Source organism: Drosophila tropicalis, unplaced genomic scaffold (assembly GCF_018151085.1).
Source record: "Drosophila tropicalis isolate 14030-0801.00 unplaced genomic scaffold, ASM1815108v1 contig_393, whole genome shotgun sequence".
Taxonomy (NCBI): domain Eukaryota; kingdom Metazoa; phylum Arthropoda; class Insecta; order Diptera; family Drosophilidae; genus Drosophila; species Drosophila tropicalis.
Window position 1 is genome coordinate 1,044,812 of NW_027172855.1, and position 23,789 is coordinate 1,068,600.

Consider the following 23,789-nt stretch of genomic DNA (forward strand, 5'->3'; position numbering starts at 1 on the left):
TGCTTGGTTTGATGATGATGATGACCTCTGCCGCATTTTTTAAGTTATGCAGCTCGAGAGTCTCGGGGAGAAGTTGGAGGTTTTTCTCTTTCCTCGCCTCAGCTGATTGCGTGTTTTTTTTTTGGGAAAGTGTAAACGGTGACTCCCATGGTGTGATGGAAATGAAGAGGAAGAAGTCTCGGACTCTATCCATAATCAAGTCAATTTTTCACTTTCTTTTGTTTAGACCCAAAAAATGAGCCTTCTCATCTTTCGTTAAATGTAATTGATGACGGAGGGGGCTCTCTTTCACTCACTCTCTCTCTCTCTGATTAGTAAGATAATATTTTTCTTTCTTTAAGAATGTCGTGTCTTCACTAATTGCTTAATCATTTATTGTTCTGTCACAATAGACAGAGAGGAAAAGAAAGAGATAGGAACAGGTGGGCATCGACCTGAGATTAGCTTTTATGGTTTTTGGAATCACTTTTATTGGGAGGTCGCTCTAACTTGCGGGTGGTCAGATCACGTTACATTTTTCTTTAAAAATTATCTTGGTTAATTAAGATTGGACTAAGAAAAGGTCTTCTATGGAGTTTACTATCTAGAATCTTAAAAATAATGTCCCTAGATGAGGTCAAATGCCTAATCTTAATCTACAAACATATGTATATTCAACTTGAATATTTTCTTTGAATATTTTTCAAACATTTTCCACACTGTGATTTATTGTTTACTTTTATTTTCTAACTTTAAATCAATTTTTTATTAAAATTTACATTTTTAAACAAAATTAACTCTGTGGATTCTAAAAATTTTCCACACCTTAAACTTTTGATTTTCAACAACAACCGACCAACAGAAGAGCAGCTAATCGCTTAACTTTCTTCGGGGCATAGACTACCAAAAAAAAAGACAACAAAACAAAAAACAAGCTAAAAGACATGACAGAAACTCAGCAAGTTCATGGACTTTGTGATACCCTTTAATAATGAATTATTTATGCACAAGTAGAGGACAATTGTCCCTGTCCCTGTTGTCCATTTCAAAATTGTTTTTAAATATAAACTTCAAATTTCCTATCAAGCCGTTAGATCTAATCGTTTCATAAAAGGCGATAGACATGGATTTAGATTAGTCATAATCTAAATCCAATACTTTTTACTTTCCTAGAAAGATAGCGAGAGAGAGGGTGGAAATGATTCTAATCAACTTGTTGATATACTCTTTGTAAATCGACGAATTGGACTTTTTGCAGGGTATAAAAGGCAAACAACTTGTAACACTTTAATTATCACTAATTTAGCAGGTAACAAAAGAACAAACTTCATTCGGCCGACCGACTATCTATCAAAGAAGTTTTACCTTGATCCATGAAGAGAAGCTATTTGGTGTGTCGATTTATGTTCCCGCCTTTGGGCGGCCAATTAGTTTGCTCAAACAAGTTATTACAGATACCAAAAACAAGAAGAAGAGCAGGAAAAAAAACATTCCATTAATTTTTTTCGGATTTTTGTTATAGACAAGTTCACATCCATTAAACAGCAGCAAAAAGTGTGAAAATTTTTCGCAGGTTACATTAAAGTTTTTTTTCCCATCTGTTTTGAACTTGCCGCTCTCTCTCTCACACTCCCTTGAAGGGGTGAGAGAAATGGGGTGGGGGCGGGTAGGTTAGAGACATTTGAAAATTTGAAATTTTCAATTTGCGGTCTATCGACTTCTGGCAACCGCATCGCTTGCCGCATCGAATCATTGATTGTGTGTAAAAATTCTAACAAAAACGAAAAAGAGCCGAGCCGAGACGTGGGCGAGATTGGCCATGGCCACAATAATGGAGAGATGGAGGACAAACGACGTCGACGGCGCGGCTTGCTGGCGCCTCGATTAGGCTCGCAGAAAATGAAGAGGAGAAAATTGAGATGGAAATATATTTTTGGGTTTGTCCATCCATATGTGTGTCTGGCATTTCGGTTTTTATTTGGCGCCCTTAACTGGCAACACACAAACTCGCCATTAGGATATTCACCAGGCTAACAGGAATTGATGCAAGCAACAGAGAGAAAAAGACCAAGTGAGAGAAAGAGAGAGAGAGAGACCGACAGCTGTAAAGTGGTGTGTGGGAAGTGAAAGTCTCAAAATTGAAGGTCATAGGTCATGCGCATTTCAATGCAACGTAGGAAAACTTATGGAAAATATGTGAAAAATGTTGTGGTAGGTTCTCTCATCTCAGCTGTGTCCAAAAATATTTCTCTCTTCCTCCTTCACTCTCGGCATCATCTTTAGCCCTAATAAGGGAAAATTCATTTTATTTGGTTCTTCCGCCGACAGATCTAACGAACAACAAATTGATGATTTTTCTTATCTTTTTCTTTGTCCCCTTTTTCTTGCTTTCTTTCACTATGGTAGTATATGCAATGGAAATTACAAAAGAAACTGGTTTAATCTTTAAATAATTACACTAAAATTACCACAAAAAAAAAAAAAAAAAATGGACTTAAAAAATTATAACGAAACCCGAAGTTTACTTAGGGGCAACAATAACAACAAATTGGTGCAGTAGTTAAACAACGAACAAAAATTAAACCCACAAACTCTTTTTTTTAGTCGAAATATTTCCCCTAATGGCTAATGTTTTTTCCCCCCTTTTTTCTTTGATGCTTATCTAAAACAAACATCAAACAAAAAATTAGTTAACAAATATCTTGAAACAAAGCCAAATAAAAAATGGTCAGTTACTCAAGTTGACTTTTAGGTTCGATTTCGATTTGCAATGCAATTTTTGTTGTGTCTGCTTTTGGTTGTTAAAAGTGCTTAATCTCTCTCTCTCTCTACTTCAGGACTGATTAAACTAATCTAGTTTGAGTAAATATAAACCTTTATGTCCCATCTATTTATAAATTAAAACGTATTAGGTCAGAACCCTGCAGTATTCTGTTTACATAATTGAAAACATATATGCCAGAGATTCTTTTTATATATGCACCAATACATAAAGGTAAAGATGTCCCTCCAGACCGATGTTGACAAACTATGAATAACATTTTATATGTTTTAATTAGAAATATCCAGTAGCTAATATGATACGTTTTTGAATGGCTTTGGTTTGCCCTTAGTATAAATTCGGCTTAAAAGGTTTGACACTCATGCCAAGAAGCCCAAGAAATCGCCTCTGATTCTGCGATTTGGGAGTCCACCTTTTCCCATCTGCATATGGCTGTAAAATTTGTCACATTCCTGTAAAATCATTCATTGGAAATCATAAGATTTGTAATCGGAAGCTTGTTAAGGGGTAATGACCGCTTCTAAGAACAACATTCTGTCACCTTGGCATTGCCCTTAGGTAGAAATGAAATCTTGGGACCTTAATTTGTAGATCACACCTATTATTCTGGCAAACTGAAAAAGTGGCTATATCACAAATCACAAAGTAAAAATATTTTAATTTAATTTAAAGCTGCTCTTCATTTTGCTATACTGAAATCAGTTTAGTTTAATGTAGAACAACCACTCGACATACATTTGACATATCTAAAAGAGTCTATGTGTTAGTAGTCGTGTTTAGAGCTTTATATAGATTTACCTGTGTTCTTGCCGATAAGATAGAGGCCGGCAAAAATTGCTTGTTCTATTGATGGCGCATTTTACCAATTTTGTACACTCTTATACAAAAAAGGGTTTAGTTACAAGAAGAAATGTTCTGTAACAAATTTATTATTCAAAATTTTTAAAAATGTCTTAACATCTTAGGTCATCTCATGCTCATTCCCCTCACATTCTAATGGAAAACCCTAAGTTTTCTCAAAGGAAATTTTGAAATTTTTCAAAGGGTATTAGTTTCTCGTTGTGATTAAAGTAATTTTTCCCCCTTTTGTGTTGCTTTTTCACTTTCGATTGGGTTTAAAGTTGAAACAAGTTGCATCAACAATTTATTTATAATTCATAACGTGTACTATGATTGCATAAAATATATAATATGAAGGTATTTTACTTCAGGGTCATTCGAAGAACTCAAACACTTAACAAAGATGAGAGTTACACCATATTTCAATGACAATCAGAAGTGTCATCCAAATACAAATGATTTATGTACATACATACTAACATAACAGACAACAACAACAAAGCACTTTCAAAATCCGTTAAACACCAAAACAAAACAAATTTCAAAATGCATTCAGCCAAGTTGCTGCCAGTCGACACTTTCATAACCCAAATGCTCTGCTAAGCCGCACACAAAACTGCAACAAACTGCACAGGTGGACAAGTTTTTTTTAAGGCCCAAGACAAGAAGAAGACCACGAAAGAAAATACCACAAAAATGTAGAGCATCAAATTTGGTTCAGGTTCAGTTTTTGGCCGAGCTTATGTCATTCGGTCTGTGTCTTCTTTTGCTGTGTGTGTGTGTGGTCATTATGAATGGTGCCCCGATCCCTGAACAAATCACAAATTATTATATTAATTTTTTACCACCGACCACCAAAGTGGAGCAACAACAAATGGTTAACCATCATTTTTTTTTTTCTATGCTTTTGTGGAAACTTGAAATCACGTGGTAAATTATTACCATAAGATTATAATACATTTCACTATGGAGAGGCTTGGCATTTTCTATGGAAATTCCACGAAAATTGTATTGCAAAATGCTCGATATGTATATAAAGTTTTTGTGTGGATGTTTTTTCAGGGTTTTTTTTAGCTGGAATTTAAACATAATTAAACTTTAAATGGGCCAACAAATAAAACAAAACAAAAATATGTGTAAGATTTTAAACTTTTTGTAGAAATTCTCTGAAAAAAAGGAAACTGAAAAGGATTTTTAATTATAAATTGGGTTTTCAATGAAACGGATTTTAATTACAAATTAGGTGTTACTTACACTTTCGGGTCGTATCTAGATCTAGGTTATATCTAGATGGGAACGAATAATATAAGAGACTGAAGATATCTTACATAAATTCCAAATTACATTGAATCTTGCTTAAGCACAAAAGACAAAGATCAAAAAATGTATTATCAATTTTTTTCCCACCACTCATCTTTTCTATAATACACAAAGAGAGTCAAAAATAAATATATATAAATATTCCCATCTTTTTGATTCTTCAAATGTCTTACATAAGAGCTATGGAACAACAGAGGGTCTAAGTATAAAAATGAAGCTTAAATAAAAGTAGACACATCTTTATACTCGTAGATACATATATAATAGGAGATACCACCTAGATATGTATATATATTTATGGCATTTTTTTGGATTCGACTTTTGCTTTCATCTTTTGTGTGTTTAAGCCAAGAAGCAGAGAAAGAAACCAAAAAAAATTTATGGGCCGCCAAATTTTAAAGAGACAAATTTGACTACAACATAAAATGAAAACTGAAAAAATAAAAAACAACAAAAAAAAAGTGCATCATAAAGTATGCAAACTATGTAAATTTAGTCAGTAGTCAAATTAAAATAGTTGGCGAGCTCTAAAGTCAAAGCGTCTAAAAAGAGATCTACATAGTCAACAGGTTTTTTTTGTTTTTGTTTTAGTTTTTTTTTTTTTCAATGTTGTTGTCGCGCTTTTGTGAAAAATGTGAAAAGATGAAAGCGTAAATGCTGATTAAAGATTGTTTCTTTTTGTATATAAATAAATATACTGTAATGCCGGCAATATGCAAAGTGAGAGTCAGTCAGTCAGTCAGTCAGTCCAGCCATTTGATAACAGAGGGAGATAGCACCCACTGCTTTAGATGTCTAATTTCACAGTCATCAGGTCCACTCCATGGTGGAGTCGTTCAAGTAGAAAGCGAGAGTCTCGATTACAATTTACAATTTACATTTTACTTGTTGAGCCGCCGGTCGACGGCATAGACCACTGCAAAGTCATCTCTCTTGAGAGAGTCCTCTGCAATCTCTCAAAGCGTCATTTCAAGATGATTTGCTGATATTGCTTGATATTCTCCAACTCAAAATCTGCCAAGTAATTGTATGTGCAACATTGACAAACAGAAATAACTATAATTTCATAAGCAAAGCTCTAATGTCAAATTGTGCGAAAAATTTCACTAGACTTGATAGAGTTACCTCTTATTCAATAAAAACCTTTCTTTGCTTCTTTTGTTCTTAATACGTTCAAAATTCATTTATATCATATAGCCCTATACTCTTTTCGGCCACCGTAATTTTTTTAATAATATCTAAGAAATGATTAGTTGATAGATTTTTTTATTAACTAACATTCTTACTTCAAAAATATTCAAAAAACAATAAATTCTTCACAATTGATATAAAATCTAAAACAATCAAACAATTAAAGATGAAAGAACCGCTTCAAGATATTGAAAATATATAAATTAATCTTAAAATTATTTACAATCAAAACTAAATTCATTCAGTTGTCTTTTTCTTTCTTTCCATTCTCACTCGTTCGTTCTTATTCGCGCATGTGTTAACCTAATCAAATAATCAACAAAAATATTTATGTATGTGCATCTCTGTCTTATCAGCTAAAAAATATAAAAAAATGAGTCACAAAAAAGTCAAGTAAAATCGAAACGAAGAGGCGAAATAAAGGCGAAAAGGAAAAAACAAAATTAATAATTCAATTTTGCACTTTGTACAAAGAGAAGTAAATTTTTTTTAAACCACTTTTTTACTTGATAAGATTAGATATTTGCTTTAAGGAAAAAGTAAAAAAAAAAAAAAACTGCACTTCCGATTGAGAAACGAGAGTTGAATTGAGGTGAATGTGAAATGAACTTGATCAGAAAACCAATCCAATTAATAATAATAATAACAACAACACCAACAAAATGGCTTAAGTATTTTGTTTGAATGACTTTCAATTGTGTGGTGGACACCACCATCCACCTATACCCCCCACCCCACCCATCACCGAGTCTATCCAAGTCCAATCCAGCATCAGCATTTCCTCCCCCATTCTCCTTTTAAGTTGTTGCTGTTGCAACCAAGCTCTCTGATGATGTTGACCAAGTGGCCTCATGGCAATTTACTTTCTAATGTCATGAAAGTCATGTGCAAGTTTTTGTTGGTTATAAATATATACCCCCTCTATCCACTAACCTCCCTCTCGGCCCTCTCTTGTTCATTTTTATAGTTTTACCCACGCTAAAAGAAATTGATAAATAATATCTATGCAGATTTCTTTAAACTTTTAACGCAGTTTAACATATTTTTCTTCTCCCCCTTTTTGGTTTTATTTTTCATTTCTGCCGTATTAATTAACACTCTTGGACCTGTTGAGGCGTCGCATTTGTCGGCACTTTTCAACAAAAAATCATAATTTTTAACAAAAATTTTTGTGGTTTTTTTTTTTGGGAGAGTTTTGTAATTAACTGTAATTTTTGTTACACAAAAAAAAAATATACAAAAATATTTATCAATCCACAAAAAAAAACCAAAAAATCTGCAAAAATGCGGGCAGATGAGATACTTACAATTAGCGTTAATCAGCTGGCATTTTCTTGTTATTTTTTTTTTTTTTTATATTTCGACTTATAAATTAATTAATTATTTTTAATGATGGCCTTTTCATTTTTTTTTTTTTGCTGGTGCTATTAAACTAATTTGAGTGTGCTAATCAAGCATTAAAGTTGAAACTACGTAATATTTCATAGCACACAGATAGAAGAGATAACAAAAGTTAATCGAAGAGATAACTCAAGTGCCTAATCAACTTAGGAAGTGCCTAAATTTAGTTTTATTATTTATTTTTTAAAACAACTTTTTATAATTCAATTCGTTTGAATTGTAAATTACCATTCCTTATCCTTGTGCAAATTCGACCTTTTCTTGATTAATTACCCTGATTCTCAAGGGTAACCTTTGGCATTTTCAACTAAGTAGGTATCCCGGACCACCTGCTTTTTACCTACTTGACTTTAACGATCAGTTTGACATTTAGGCCACTCATTATGGAATACTTAAACCCGAAATCCACGAGCTTAATCCATACGACAGTTGTTAATGTCGTTTTGGTTAGGCCTAATCTATCATAAAAACTTCAACAGCTATAACCGAAAATGTTTAAATTGAAATTCAAATTTGTAACGAATTTTATGGCATTCCATTCTATTGAAATAAATTCGCACACACACACACACACACACGCATGATGTGTGCCATAAATCAAGTGAATTTCTCACATCTTTCATTCATTTCAAATGTCAATTATTAATTATGTTTATTAAGTGGAACCGCGAGCATTGAATTTATTATATTTCGCTTATTTAATTATATAGTCGCCGCATGTTTTTTTTTGGAATTTCTAAACTTCGCCCCCAACAACTTCCTCCACCTCCTTCTGCATATTCACATCTTTCTCCTCCTTCACATTCTACACATTTGTGAAGACTCTTCTGGCACATGTTTTTTTCCTCTGGTTATTTTTTTGCTTGACTTGCCTCATTTCCTGCGAAAGTGATGTGGATGAGACGCAAAGAAAAAGACGGAAAGACATATAACTTTAGCATATAATGATATCATGCTGGGGAGCTTCATCTTTTTTTATTTTTACCGAAAATTGTTCTGCTCCGACTGACCCGAGAAAAACAGAAAAAGGGCAACAACATAAAAAACAGCAGAAAATAAAAAAAAAAAAATTAAACCCAAGTTGTAAGTTCAACAAATTTGATGGTAAAACAAAAAACACAGACTCTGGGGCATAGATCATGACATTTTCAGGTAGTAATTCAACAGTTTTATATATTATGACTAATATTTGTAGTTTTCGCTAAATTTATTACTTATGGTATGTAGTTTGAGCAATTTGTTTTAGTAGATCTGAAAAAATAACTGCCTGAATGACTTGGGTTTGGGTGGGATGAAGTGAAGAACATTGCACAATCGGATTCCATGGGTTATGACTATAACTTTTTCGAAATATTAATTTAGCATTTTGGGATTTTCTTTATTAAATAGGTTTTTGAAATCGAAATCAAGAAGTATTACTGTAATTAGAAAGTGTCTCTCATAAATAACCCTTAAAAATCATAATTACATTAAAAATTCTGGGGATCTTTAACTTTGCCAAATTTTTATTAAAATTTACATGTCATGCTACATTCAAGAAAGAGAAAAAAGCCAATGAAAAGCAAAATATTTTAATAAATTTGTATTTTATGAAGCTCTGATTTGATTAGGTTTTGCAGTATTTGAAAAATGCATGTCCTTATTTTTAAGCTTAAATAAAGTCTTTCATTCTGCAATAACATCTCGAACTAGTCTTTTTATGCCAATCGTTTGAGGTCAGTTTAAAATTGTCATTAAATTGATATATAACTTTTTAAAATTGGCGTAAATTACATGCTGATAAAAAAGGCATAAAACCAAACATGGAAGCTTCATCTTCTAACTTTCACATTGGAAAGTATTGTCCAATCGTCTTTATCTAGCACTGGTCGTCATTGTTATTTTAACAAATTCATTTTAATTAGAGTTGTTGTATGTATTAAAATACGATTTCTGATTGCTTTGAGGTGCCATCTTTTGTGTGGTAGTTGAAATATGAAATATAATACCCATGTTTCGTTAAATATTTTTTGTATACTACTCTAAACCCGGTTCTTTTGTCTATAACAATTTAGTGTGATTTTTTGGGCGTAACGTTGAAATGTCAGTCACGCCTAATAAACCGCAAAATGGTAAACAGCTAACCTAACCTCTGTTTTTCCCCCCTGCCATCCCTCCAACGAGTACCCCTTCTCCAAATTTTTGTTGCTTCGTCACCTGAATTGGGCCGTGTAATCAAAAGCCGGCCGGACCCAGAAAAAGCACCTTGGCCATTTTTTTTTATTTTTTGGGGCTGAGTCAACAAAAAAAATGATTAAGTTTTGTTCAAAAATTGCATTTAATTGTTTAACAAAATGCCAACCAAGTGCCAAACTGTATACACATACATACATATATGTATAGGATATACATACATACATACATATGTATGTATGTAAATATATAAGTTACATATGAAAAATGTTCATTGACAATTTTCCGGTGAACTGTCGGTGGGTTTGTCTCTTTGTCTGTCTCTCTGTCTGTCTGTTTGTCTGCACAACAAGTTTATGATTGCTGAACCCGTTTCATGTTTATTATCTTTATTTTTGTTACAATTTTTCTTCTCCCTCCTTTTTTATTTCCCTTGCCTTTCCCTCTTGTGGTTCACCTGTCTTTCGTTGACTTTGTCTCGATCTTTTGCCAACTTGAGTTTGGCCATTAAGTGCGGAAGTTTTTTTAAAAAATAAAAGCGGTAACAAAAACAGGGGCAAGAAGCAAACAGACAAAAAGAAGGAGAGGGGTGAAAATTCAAACAGATTGCATATTTATTTTTAAAACAAAACAAAAATGGAATTGGAATTGGAAAGGTGAACATTTATTTTGTTTTTTGAAATTTTGTTTGCTTAATTGCAAATTTTGTGACAAATTTTTGAACCCTTTATCAATGTTGAAACTTAGCTAGTTTCTTATAGTTTTTAACCATAAAATGCATTTTTCTCTTCACTTAGGGTATTTGTAACTTCGGCCAAGCCAAAGTTAGACTTGTCTCATTTATTTGTGGAATTAATTGAGTAATTATTTTTCCTTATTTTATTTTCTATTTTGCAGCCTTTGAGAACAACAATCATCATCACCATCATCATCATCATCATCACACGCCGCTATTATTATCCCACAGAAAGGTAAGAGATTTTTTTTTTTTTTTTAAATATTTTTTTTTATTTTTTTATGGATCTCTCTGCTTTAAGTGCTTAGAGATTACCGATTAGAATTATGGCCTATAAAGTAACTCAAATGGGTTTATTTTGATTTTCTGCAAGGTTCCGGTTGAAAATTTTAATTAAGTCTTAATGATTTATGATAATAAAAATAAATGGTAGACTGGTGGGAGGAACGTAAGAATTTCTTTAAGAGATCAAAAGCTATTCTTGACTAAATAATAACTGTGCTTAGAATTCCATTAGCTCTGGCCCAAATGAAATGTGTGTGTGTGTGTTAAAAAAACCATTTTTGAAACTAATTTCATAATTAGGTGTTTCAGTTAGATATTTTGGAAATGATTTTGGAATCCAAACTCTTAGGAAATTAACAACTCTTAAAGTTTGTTGGCTGTTAAATTTAAAGACATTTTTACAGGTGACTTTCTTTATCCATTTTTATAGTTCACACATTGCAGAGTCTAAGCATCAGGTTTTAATCCAAAACGCTCATAAAAATTAAATCTTTTTGATTACGTTGCCATTATAAATAAAATATTTTGACACGTTATTTTATTTACAATAAATTTTGTGGTGTAAAGTGGAACGAAACTTGTTTTTAAGTAGTCAATATGAGAACTTAGAACTTAATTTACGAAAACTATTGATAAAATTTTTTATTGCCTTTTATGGTTAAAGAAATTGTTTAGGAAATTGTTGGCACAGAAAGCAAAAGGTAAACTGTATTGTCTTGTAAAAGTTCAATTTTACGGTTAAAGATCATAAAACAAAATGAGGTACAACAACAACATTAACAACAAACAAGCATTAATGTGTGAAAGTGTTGGCGGGATCCTCTCGAAGCACCAAAAAGCAAAAAGAAACAAACGAAAAAAAAGAAACAAAAAACAATTTTATGGCAATTTTAGCAGATATGTCCAACATGCCCTTCCACATGCGGCCCAAACGCTCAAGCTCAAACTGAAACTCCAAACTCAAGTGCGAAAGTGTTTTCCAGGCCCACGAAGAATGCATTTTGGGTTACTTGATGAAGGTTCCCACCGAATAAAACCAAAACAAAGAAAAGAAAAGCTAACTTCTCCGATATTATGGACTTGTTTTCAATCATACCGAAGTGTCCATACACTGGCTCCTACATTACAGACCTTTGCGAATAAAGGGTACATAACATTTGGTAGTATTTCCAGCCATATCTGGCTGAAAGAGGGCCAGATTGAACTATAATCTATAGGATTTAGTTGTGCTGCTCTAAAGTTCCGCATGAACGAAATACAGTGCCTTAAAATGGTATATATGATAGAATCTTGAAACGTATAACTCTTAGAGCGTAAATTCCACAAAATATACATAAGTATACCATGGAGCGATTATTGAGAAATTGAACAACTAAAGATTGCATTTGTACATAGGTATTTGTTTTTTGATACAATATAATCTTGACTAGAACAAAGAATCTATTGCCATTTATATCATACCGATAGATACTTATTCAACTTAAACTTCATGCAATTTCAAGCGTTTTTGTCAAATCAAAAACGTTTGATTTTTTGATGCATTTTAAACTGATATATGTACCTTTATGATAGAGTATCTAAGCGACCATAACAAATAGGCTGAGTAAATGTGCTCCTAGGCATAGAGAATTCACATGATGATCGTTAGTTGTTCTGTTGCTGGTGTTGGTGATGGGTAAAGGTAATTAAAAGTACTACCAACTGCAAGCAGCAACTGCATTTAGGCACTTTGATGAGTAAGAAAGATGGAGTAGGAGTAGGAGGCGACCCCTAAACCGAAAAGAAGTGGAAAGAAAATCGTAACATGGAAGCGCAAAGTTTCTCTACGCCTTAAAAAAGAAAAAAAAACTGTTTAATGTATCTCTTAGTTTTAGCTTTAGAGTATGGGAAGAGGTGTTGTTGTTGTTAGTGGTGGTGGATGCCGTTTTCAATTAAGTGCGGTTGTTGGAGTCGTTGGGTGTGTGTGAGAAATATGTGCAGCTACTCAATGGAGGTCGTCCAACGTTTCTCGTTCATTCATTCTTTGCCATCAGCCATTTCAGAGAGTGGACGGAATGGAATGGAGCGAAGTGTGTTTAGCATAAAATGCAAGCATGTAATTCCATTGTCTTTATGTGAAAATTTTCATGCTGCATTCTTTTGTTGGGATTTGAGAAATTCTTAATAATTTAATGATACAAGGGAGGAAAAAATATCATCAAGACATAAGACTTAGTTGGGGTAAAAATTATACATAAAATCTCTTTTAGAAGGATTTCCATTTTCTATTTTATTTTTAATGTCTCTACAACCTAAAAAAAAAAAATTATATTTGAAATTACTCATTGAACAAAGCAATGCAAGAATTGAATATGAGAATTCTCATGTAAAATAGATTTCTGGTTCATTTTGTTGGCAGAAATAAAAGTTGTACATAGTTTTTGTATTTATACATCTCGATACATGTGTAAAGTAATCAAAATTTTGGAAGCTTATATCTTTATTTTTTCAATGCCTTCTATTCTATCCATCGAATGCCAATTCTGTTATTGTTACACAATCCTATATATAGCTATACTTTTGTCTATCTATTTCAATTTGGGATTGACTAGGGCGAACTACCCTCAATTTATGACTAACAACTAAACAAGCCACAATTGAACATTATACAACAATAATCACCAGAGAAGGGTGTAGAATTCAAATAGTAGTTTGCTTTAGTTTCTACACCCTTTCGTATTTGGTATTTCTTATATTCCCAAGGAGGGGTCTACAAATGGATACCAAAAGTATTTACCAAGAATCGAATAAATCTGTACACAAGAGAGAATAGGTTTAGGTTGTTTTTTTTTAGTTTTTCGAAAGATCCATTTAGTTCATTGCATTTCAACAATATATTCTAAAAGTGATATTTCAAATAAGTTTATAATTCAAATTGAATTTTTATAATTTATATTTTATAATTTTTATTGAATTTCTTCAAATTCTTAAAATTTGTATAATATTCAGCTTTTAGCATTTTATGCAATCTTTTCTTATAAAAAAAGTCAGTATACTTATTTCATTGTTAGGGTATGCAGATCTGCATAAATTTCCTATATAAAACGGGGTTGGTGGTTAGTAGTAGATGAACCCCACCAACAACAGAAATTGCAAGTGTGACTGCATTCAGCATAAATAATAAAAACAAAAAACACAGCAACAAACAATTTAACTTTTTATATTTTACGTTGTTTGTTTAACACAAAAAACAAACAAGACGAGAAAAACAATTGAAATTGAGTGGCTGCGCGCGTGCATCGTTGACATTTTCTTCTTCGCTTTTCCTTTTGACCTTTGAATGAGGCGAAGGCTTATGCAATTTGGGGTTTTTAAAGGAACCATGCGGAACTCCAACATATCATATGACAAAATAGTATTACTTATTATGCAAATATGGCTGATCAACATAATGATGATCATGATCATCATGATATGTCTACTATATATACAAATTGCTGTCGTCTAACCACAAAAGGCTTAAGCTAATGTTGAATTTGAAACTGAGGCTTAAGCTCGTGACTGACTGACTGACTGAGTAACTGACTGCTTGTGATTTCCTTCATTACTTTTGATCTAGGAAATGCCAGTTTTTGCGGTGATTGGTAATCTATATATGTATTTATACATATATATAAATCTATGCCTACATACATACATCTATCCTATATGGGTGAATCATTTTTGTTTTCCCCTCCCCCTGATATGCTTCGACGCACTTCAATGCACAAATAAAGGGAAAAAATGGCATTTTTAAGGGCTTGGTTAGACCAATTGTGGCCATAAATAGTCACAATTTCAGTCTACCCTTTTTCCTGCACAATGCAACAAACTAAAACTTCATTTGGTTTCAATATTTTGTTATTTGGGTGCGGTCTCTCAGCCCCAGCTGAGAGAGGGATTTACTTTTGACAGCTTTTCAAAAAAAAAAAAAAAAAAAAAAGAAGGAAACATAATATGGAAATGGTTGAAAGGGACAGCAAAATATTACCCAAGAGTTATACAAAATAAGGGCAGAGCCCATAAGAAAATTAAGTAATTATAAAAATCCATAATGATGGGCTAGGTTATGATCGCATTTCTAGTTGACAAGGTCATCCAAGTTATAGTGGCATTTGTTAAATCAATACTCCATTACGAGTTGTTTTCTTTTATGAAACGATTTGAAGGGTATTCACAATTTTGCCTTTGATCTTCATTGTTAATTACTTCAACTCAAAAATTGTTAGATTACAAGAGTAATAGCACAAAAAAGCATTTGATTATAAGCACTTAAATTTTAAAAATGAATAGAGATATTCTGCAAGAAACTGTTTCTCAATGCTTTTGTCTATCTTATAAGAAAACAGTACTTAAAATGTGACTATGTATAATACGATTCTATATATTATAGAGATTTGTGTTTATTATAAAAATGTGTAATGCAGTTTCAGTTTTTAAATTATCCAATTTGTCGATAACACATTTTACAATTCGAAACACTTTTTTTTTAATGCCTTCAATGAATCATACAAATATATTGTTATTCTCAGCTTTGATGTAGTCAGCTACTTAATTATCTTGGATCCGGGTGACTAGTTTTCTTGTATATATCGTAAGTATTAATTATTATGACTTTTAAACTTCAAAATGGATTATTGAAATTGCACAATGCATTTACTTCTAACATGTTTATTAAAAACCACATTTTTTTATGCTTATCTATGAAATGTAATTATCATAAAGTCATTGGCTTCAGTTGGGTTGTGTTTTGTCAGGGCTGGCCAGCAAGTCACGTGTAAAAGACTTTTTAGTCTAGCCCCCCATATCTATGACAAAGATAAAAAGAAGCCATGGCCCAAATTGTCATACAGATAGATAATGTAAGATTATTTCATAATTGTAATTTTAATTTAACGACAAAAAGACATTTCATTATTACTTGAAAAAGAAATATGACAAAAACAATTTAAAATTCAAAGCAAATTGCAAATGTAACCTCGACTGTGATACTAAATACCCTAGCAAATTGCCGAATTTGCTGATCATACGATGCCTATGGATGAAATATTACACATACCACACACCAGCGTATATATGTACATATATGTATGTACAGAAATATGTATTTCGAAAATAATATTGTTAATGTAATTAACATTTACATTGGCCTATTTGTATGTAGATATAAACCCTCTTAGCTGACCAAAATTGTTGAAATTGAATGCAAAGAAGTCTTCTTTTGTAAATATATAAAATTTGCAAATATTGAGAATGTAAAGCAAAACTTTTTAAAACTTTGATTTCATCTTTTGTTTGAAATATCGAATTAAGGAAGTTGAATATAACACGCATTGCGTAGTTTTAGTTATAGTTCTTCGAAAAACCAAATATACCCAGTTTAACGAGCATATCTCAAATGTCAGTTTACAGTACTTACCTATTCATCACATTCCCTTTTCAAATCTTCACAAAAATATATTTCTCTCTCTCATAAGCAATTAAGCAATGTAAACTTTGGTCTCTGTTTTGTTTTTGTTTTGTGTTGTGCCGATCAAAGTAAATATTACATTATGGCGATTGGATGGATGGATGGATAGAGGGGCTCTCCCCTGTTATTGTTAGTGCAAATAAGTGTGGACAATTATTTGCCTGAAATGAAACACCAACAGAATGTAGTCTGTGTGTGACTCAAGTTCTGGATAACAGTAGAAAAAAAAGTTACAGCATTTTTCATTATATTTTTGTTTCGGTTTTGGTTTTTTTTAGAGCGTGAACAGCTGCTGCTAGCACTGAGCTACCTGTTCCATTTAGCTAACTGGCTCGCCCGTACTTTTATGGGTTCGTTTGTACCTTATGCTTCAGTAGCAGCAGCAACATCAACATCAGCAGCAGCAAATGTTGCAAGTGCTGCTGCTGTTGCTGCTGCTGCTTGTTGACTCTGTCCATGCCGCCAAAAAAAAAAAAAAACACACACACACAATGGCAACTCTGGTTCTCTGACTTTATATCTGGTTGTGCTGCTGACTCTTGGCGACTTGGTTGACTGCCTCTTGGCCGCCGTTTGTTTTATGCTCCGTCTGGCTTAGACTCTTTTGGGGGCCTCTCTGGTTCTCTGATTCTCTGATTGTTGCTGCTCCCGCTGTCCGGATGGCCACGGTCTATGCCTATTGCTACGCATTTGTAATAAGCGGAACAAGTTGCCGCCACAGTGGTCTAAAATCAATATCTGTTTTGAAACTTCCTAAAAGAATTCTGGATTTAAAAAATTCAAGCTCAAATTTCTTTACTTCGAAGGCATTATTCTTTTAATTTATGATATTTAGAAATCGAATTATAAAACTAAAGTTAGTTATTAGTCTAATTGAAAGATTAACTTTTCAAGTTCTGGATGAACCCTTTGTAAATACCATTACCCAAAATTAACATTTTAATAAAGTAAAAACTACACAGAAGAAAGGCCAACATTAGATCGCAAATTGAATTAATATTTATATTTATTGGCCCATCCCAGTGTGCCTGCCAGTCGTGTGCTCTGGTCGCATCATTATCATTTCCATCATTATCATCAACATCGTTCAAGCATTGCACATTGTTCTATAGAATCAATCAATTGCTGTGGCAGGCACCAGAACTGCCACGACGAACGATGACAACGCGCACGACGTCAACATAAAAGTGTCGATCAACTAAATGTTGTCGGCCAGCCTAGAAGATGATGTTGGTGAGGAAGACGACGAAGGTGGATGGGGGAGAGAATTGAAGGAGTGTTGGCCAACTTCATGGCTGGTTGCTTGGCTTTCTGTCTGCTTTTCTGAGTCGGTTCCTGGTGCCGGCGATACTTTTGCAGCAATTGTAGATACTGTAATTGCATGCGCCGTGTGAGGCGGCTTTAAAGACAACAACAAGAACAACTCAAACTTGGAGAGAAAGACAATGACCCGGCCACAACGAAGAGCAAAAGAAAATCTTTTTCTTTTTTTCGGCACCTAAATAAACATTTAAGTTGAAGCCGGGGAAACAAAATTGAATGCATGTCAATATTTGATACTTGGCCACCGATTCAATGACCGTTAGGTAAACAATATGTACTTATATTTCGGGAAAAAAATCTCCCAAGAATAGACCAAAACTTTTCAAGAGTGTCCAACACTTGAAATTAGAATAATGCATCTGCATAGCAGGCACATCGAGAGAGCTGTGTGGGAATTGCAGCATCTAATGCTGATGCTGTCGTACAATGAAGCCATAATTCTTTTTACCTGGACGTGATAAAGGACTCATTAAAACATCACTTCAATGGGGCAGCCTCCAAATCCAGAGAGTCTCAGACTTGGACTTGAGTTGGCCTATACACAGACACAACGATAGAATGAGAGAGAGGAAATTTAGGGGGTAGGGAAGAGAAAAACTTACTCACTTGTTCAATTGCTTTGCCACTTTAAGGCCAAAACGCGAACCAGTCTTTTGCGTAAAGAATACTCTACTGAAAATATTCATTTACCACAGACTTAGCTATGATATGAGGACATTTCTTTGTACTGAGTGCTACAAAAATGAAATTACTAATAAATACTTTAGGTAATGACACTTATTAAGAACTATTTATACAATTTTGAAGTCATTTATGCCTTACTTGACTTACTTTAGTAGAAGAATCTTTTTCTACATGGTAATCTTAACAACTAGTTAAATTTGTTATTCAATTTATAGTATTTTGATGTTAGAATATTGCATATAATGTTTTTTTATTGCATTTTTCAATAACTAATCTCTACTTTATCATTAATTGTTCATAAAATATGCCTTACTAGATAAATACAATCGTTAGTGAGGCAAATTTGTAATACAATTACTCATTTATAATCCCAAAATTTAACTGAATACAATCTGTAATCAATGCTATTGCCTAAGTAATTATTGTTACATAAAATGCACTGCTTTATGAATTCATATCTCTTCGATTATAGAAGTGTATCCAGGTATTTACATATCTAGTTTTAAGACCACTTCGTTTGGCATGTCTTTTGCTTCTGCTTGAGCTTGTGGCTCCTTCTGGCATTGCAAATATAAGTATAGAGAAAACAAGTTGGCGCTGGACTTGGACTTAAAGACTAACAGTTACTTTTCCTATATAAACTTTTTCCTTTTTTTTTTTTTTTTGGGCTTGCATATACATATACATAGATGCGAGAGAAGTGGATGCTGTTGCTGGTGCCTATCATGGGAAACTTTTAAGAGTTAGAGGCGGCCAACTGGCAACTGGTGGTGCTCTCGGTGCCGGTGGTGGTTTCCAGTCACGAATTTCACCCATCCCATCCCAACCAATTCTATCTCCACGGGCAGAGACCATTCTATTCTAGTGTAGAGCCATTTGACTGGGTTGCAGGCAACGTACTGGGTTTTCTGGATAGAGGCTTGCCGTCAATTCATAAGCTCTTCAGTCTAAGTTTTGCTTACTTTTTTTCTGCGAGTATTTCAATTTTTGTGTGTATGTTGTCTGTACTTACGGTACTTGAGCCAATTACCCAATTAAACCGCCAAAACCATTTTGTGCAATCTCATCGTCGCCTTTGCCATGCCTTGCCCTCCGTTTCTAGCTCCATAAAAAAAAAAAAAAAAAAATAGAAAAATATTGATATATAGCATTTTGTTGGTTTGTTGTTGGCCCGCTTCTGGCTATTACTTTGATTTTGACTTTGATTTTTTTTTGATTTTGATTTGAAGTCATATTGTTGTTGTTGTTGTTCCTTCTATCTTAGAGGCGTGTACAATTAGCGGTGCGGTGGGTTCCCGTTAGAATGCTGTTAGGGATTATGTTTGGGTCAAGCATTAGTTGTTTGCCAAACTCTCAGTGTGTGAACCGAGAAACTTGTTTCAGCGATTATTTTTTCTACTTTTGATAGCCATCGCCCAGGCCCATAGCCAGATTGATCTTGAACTGAAACCGGAACTGCATTTACCAAAATTATGATTGAAGTTTGATGGAAGTTTCTAAATGGGTTGGGCTACAAAAAAAAAAGGCAACAATATTTTGACTAAAAGCGTTTTGCCAAAATGGTGGGAATGGGAACAAGAACGAGAACAACATAAATTGACTTTGACTGATTGATAGCTCATTGACAAGGAGTATAATTCAGATTTTCAGATTTTAGATTACTTATAGGATTGTTGAAAACTCATTTGAGGGGATCAAATTAAGCTACTTAAAATTTACTTAGATGCCTTTTGCCGACTTTGCCTGCTTCTGATTTGAAAAATTTTTTGAGACTAATTTTTATAATTTTAGTTTTTCCCTAAAAAAACGATTTCATATTGGAAAACTCAAAGATTTCCGATAGAAATAAATGCTTATAAATGTAACAATTTATGCACAAAGTCATTCTTAAGATGATCTCGTCTATTGTTAAGGGAAGAATCCATTAAAAAAAGAGAACTGAATAAAAATATTACTAGAGAGCTTCTTTGTGTCCAATGCTGCCCACTTGTCTTGACCATTTGGACCATGGAGCATTTGGTTGGCCAACAACTGTTGCTGCTGCTGTTGGTGGTGGTAACTGGCAATTGTCAATGTTTCTGTCTGCTATCAGAATTCACATTTTATGCAATTGTTTCCATAGAAAGAATGCCCCCATACAAGTTGCCAAGCGCAGCAGCAGCAGCGGCAATTCTATCCTATTCCCCCCTTCAATCCATCCTTTACTATCTAGTGTGTGACGGTCAGTCGTGATCGAAGGGAGGAGAAAGGAATGGGTCAAGAAAAAATGCGACGCCAATGTAAAGCAGCTTGGGGATTGGCGACAACGATTAAAATCTCTGGGGAGACAATGAGAGAGCAAACTGGGAAATATATTGTAGTTCTTTTTTCCTTTTTTTGCGCCACACAAAAAGGTTTAGTTTGGTGTCTCTCTCTCTCCCTCTCTCTGTCTCTTTGCAAACCATTAAGCACTTTACATTCAACGTGGCAAGATCAAAGTGACTAAAACAGAGAAGGCAAAAAAAAAAAAAAAACCAACAACAAAATTGTACAGAAATTTATGGCCTCAGATATCCAAGAGATACAAGATGCAAGATGCAGACTGGAGGCTAGACCTGGACAAAGCAACAACAGAAACAAAAACGGCTACAACATTTGCCGGTTGCTGACCAACAACAGGCTGAAGCAGGTTATACAATTTTAGATTTTCCAGTTTCTTTTTTTTTTTTTTTTTTTCTCTTTCCATACTTGCAAACTCTATGCGACAGGCAAGGAGTTGCCCCATGAAAGACTACTGAGCGGGGGTTGGCAGCGGTTGCTAGCTGGTAATGTAGTTGGGGTTAAGGTGGTTGGTGGGGGTCTATAGAGGTGGGGGGGATTGCCTCCAATGAGTATGCATGTTTGACCCAAATACAAGACACAAGTTAAACAAGAGAAAGAAATATGAATATTTCACTCAAGATAGATGCATATAGCCACATGCACTTTACACTGAGACAAAAAACAGGTGCTTTGAATTATTCTTTTACTACTTTTTATTTTTGTAAGCTCAAATAGACGAATTTGCTTTTTTTTTAAGTGGCCACAAAAGGACCAAATCCTTTTTAAGTTATTAAATGGTTGGTTGTTTTTACCTTTTGTTTATTAGCAATATGTTTCAAACTTCTTTGGGCCATTGCCTTCAGGGGCTACAGAAGTTTTTCTCATATATGAAACATGAAAATTAACAATTGTAAACTAAAATCTTTAATTAATTAGAAAAGTTTCTTGCAGTGTATAATGGGAGACAAGAAGTAGGGTGGGGGCATAGATAGCATGTTATATGCTCATATTATAATTACTTACGTTCTCAGTTTATCGTAGCCAAGGTGTCGTCTACTGTCAGACTCTATCTCTGTCTGTCATGCTCGAGGGAAAGTGAATGGGTATGGGAATATGAAGAAGAAAAGTATATTTCAAATTATTATATTTTGTATAGCGCGTACCACCGACTATATCTATATATTTACCAAGAGTGTCTTGAAATAATATTTGCACAAAAGCTACAACAACAATATGATTATCTACCCTTTAAACCCCCCTTCTACCCAGTGTACTTATTTTAGAGTCTTTCTCTGCAACTTGTTTGTCTCTTCTATCTCGCTCTCTATGGCTCGTATTTGTTTCGGAACACAGACGTGCGAACTGGGTTAATTTCCTATATATATATAGAGATATATCCATTATGTTTAAAACAAAAAATGATAGCATTATATTCCCACAATTGCCCAAGTAGTAGATTGCACAAAATAAAAGAGATAGCTATAATAATTGTAATGAGATATTTGGCATTATTGCTTCTTGGTTACGATTTGTTTACTTTTTGCAGTGACGAAGAAATTGAAATTCTCCATAAACGCCATGGCGTAATCAAGTTCTTTAACACCGAATTTAGCACTCCCCCTTTTTGTGTTTTTGGGTTGCGAACTGCTGATATATAAAACAAAGTCTAATAAACATAAACTGAATTTCATACCGCACCTCTCAGTTCCTTCCTACCATCCTTACCACCTACCTACCTACCTCCATTGGCAATGTGAATCAGCGCAAAAATTCAAATTGAAATAAAATAAAAAGAGCAACCCATAGAGCCAACGAGGTCAGACAAAAGGTTAAACTGACAAGATTGACAAGGCACCACCAATCGGAGCCACATAAAATGGCGACGACATGGACATGGAGTCTCTAAGAGGGCCCCCCGAAAAAACGGGCCGGGAGTAAAGACTTCCCACCACCCCCATGGACGACTGACTCTCCCCCATTTCGAAACTAGCTCGTATAATTGCCGCATTGCATGTTTTCAACTTTGATATTATTGAAAATGGTAGTTGCTCGTTTTAGTTTTTTCTTTTGTTTTCTTTTCCCTTTTTTTTTTTTTTTGTATTTTATTTTTTCTGGCTGTGGTGAGAAAATTTGCAAACATTTTTTTGGGCCGGGTCTATAGTCTAGTATAGTATACTACTAGGGTGTGTTTTGCATACTATTTACTTAATGGATATGCAAAATTATCCAAAACAAAAAAAATAAAAAGCCCCTTTGGTATTTGAACTCTCATGAATGACTGACTACCATCGAGTTGCCACCAGGGCCATTACATTTCAGTAGTTTTTACTTACTGTGTTCTGCTTTTGCACTAATTGTCTTGGGAACCTCCACAAAGATCTCTAGAATGAAATTGGGTCTCGACTGATGGACGCATTTTCTAGGCTTCTGCAGAAGTCTATTTCAAGTTCTCTTCCCAAAAAAGGGTTAACTTCACTTGATCCCTCATCTATTTAAGGTGAAGTTTACAGATTTTTACTTTTTATATTATTCACTAAAGGTCATAAGTGAAAAAACATTTTAGAATTGACATTTATTTTAATGACATTTTGTCGAGTGCAAGCAACTATATTTGGTCATTGCGAAAACAATTACATTTTATGAGTTTGACAAGTTCGAAAGACACACTTATATACTATAGTATAATAGAAGTTTGGAAGGTCAGTATTACATTCCCTTTGCAGTTTTGTACGATTTCTAGCCATGTTTTTAACTTTGCTTTGTATAGTGAGTATTAACTGAAACCAAAAATTTGCAAAATATATTTAATTGAAGTAAAAACACGTAATATAGAAGTAATTGGTTTAATCTCTTAAATTTCGTAGACCAACCTTGAGTAAAATCTTTAAAAATTCTAGGAATTGTTGTTAGATTTTCTTTGGTAAACCTAAAAACACATCTAAATTTTATTCTTTAAAAATGTACAAATAATTACAGAGTATTTCGCTGTACACTTTGTGTATTTATTTTAAATTTCTTTAGCTTTTTTCATAATTTATTTTTTTTTTTTTTCTACTATTAATTATTATGTCTTTTCCCTCTCACACAATCAACTATGCAATTCTTTTGCAAATGATGTAAGGGACATAAGTTAAGAGGCAAACGTGCAGAAGAGAGTGGGGTAGAGAAGCAAAAAAAGTGGGAAGCATTTAGCTGCCATTTGGTAAGTTGGTTGACAACCTCCAATCTCCACCTCGCATCGTCGTCCCCATCTTCGTGGTGGAAATGCCAGTCACCTAGCAAGTGAA

The 23,789-nt window shown here is 33.8% G+C and overlaps 1 protein-coding gene across 3 annotated transcripts in view; it reads left to right on the forward strand.

Annotated features, from left to right (window-relative positions):
• Positions 1-23,789, forward strand: part of spir (spire type actin nucleation factor) — a 42,859-nt gene that overhangs the window by 2,129 nt on the left and 16,941 nt on the right. For all 3 annotated transcript variants that reach the window (XM_068284388.1, XM_068284389.1, XM_068284391.1), the window contains exon 2: positions 10,583-10,656. In XM_068284388.1, the coding sequence (XP_068140489.1) occupies positions 10,583-10,656 (74 nt within the window). The remainder of the gene's footprint in view (positions 1-10,582; positions 10,657-23,789) is intronic.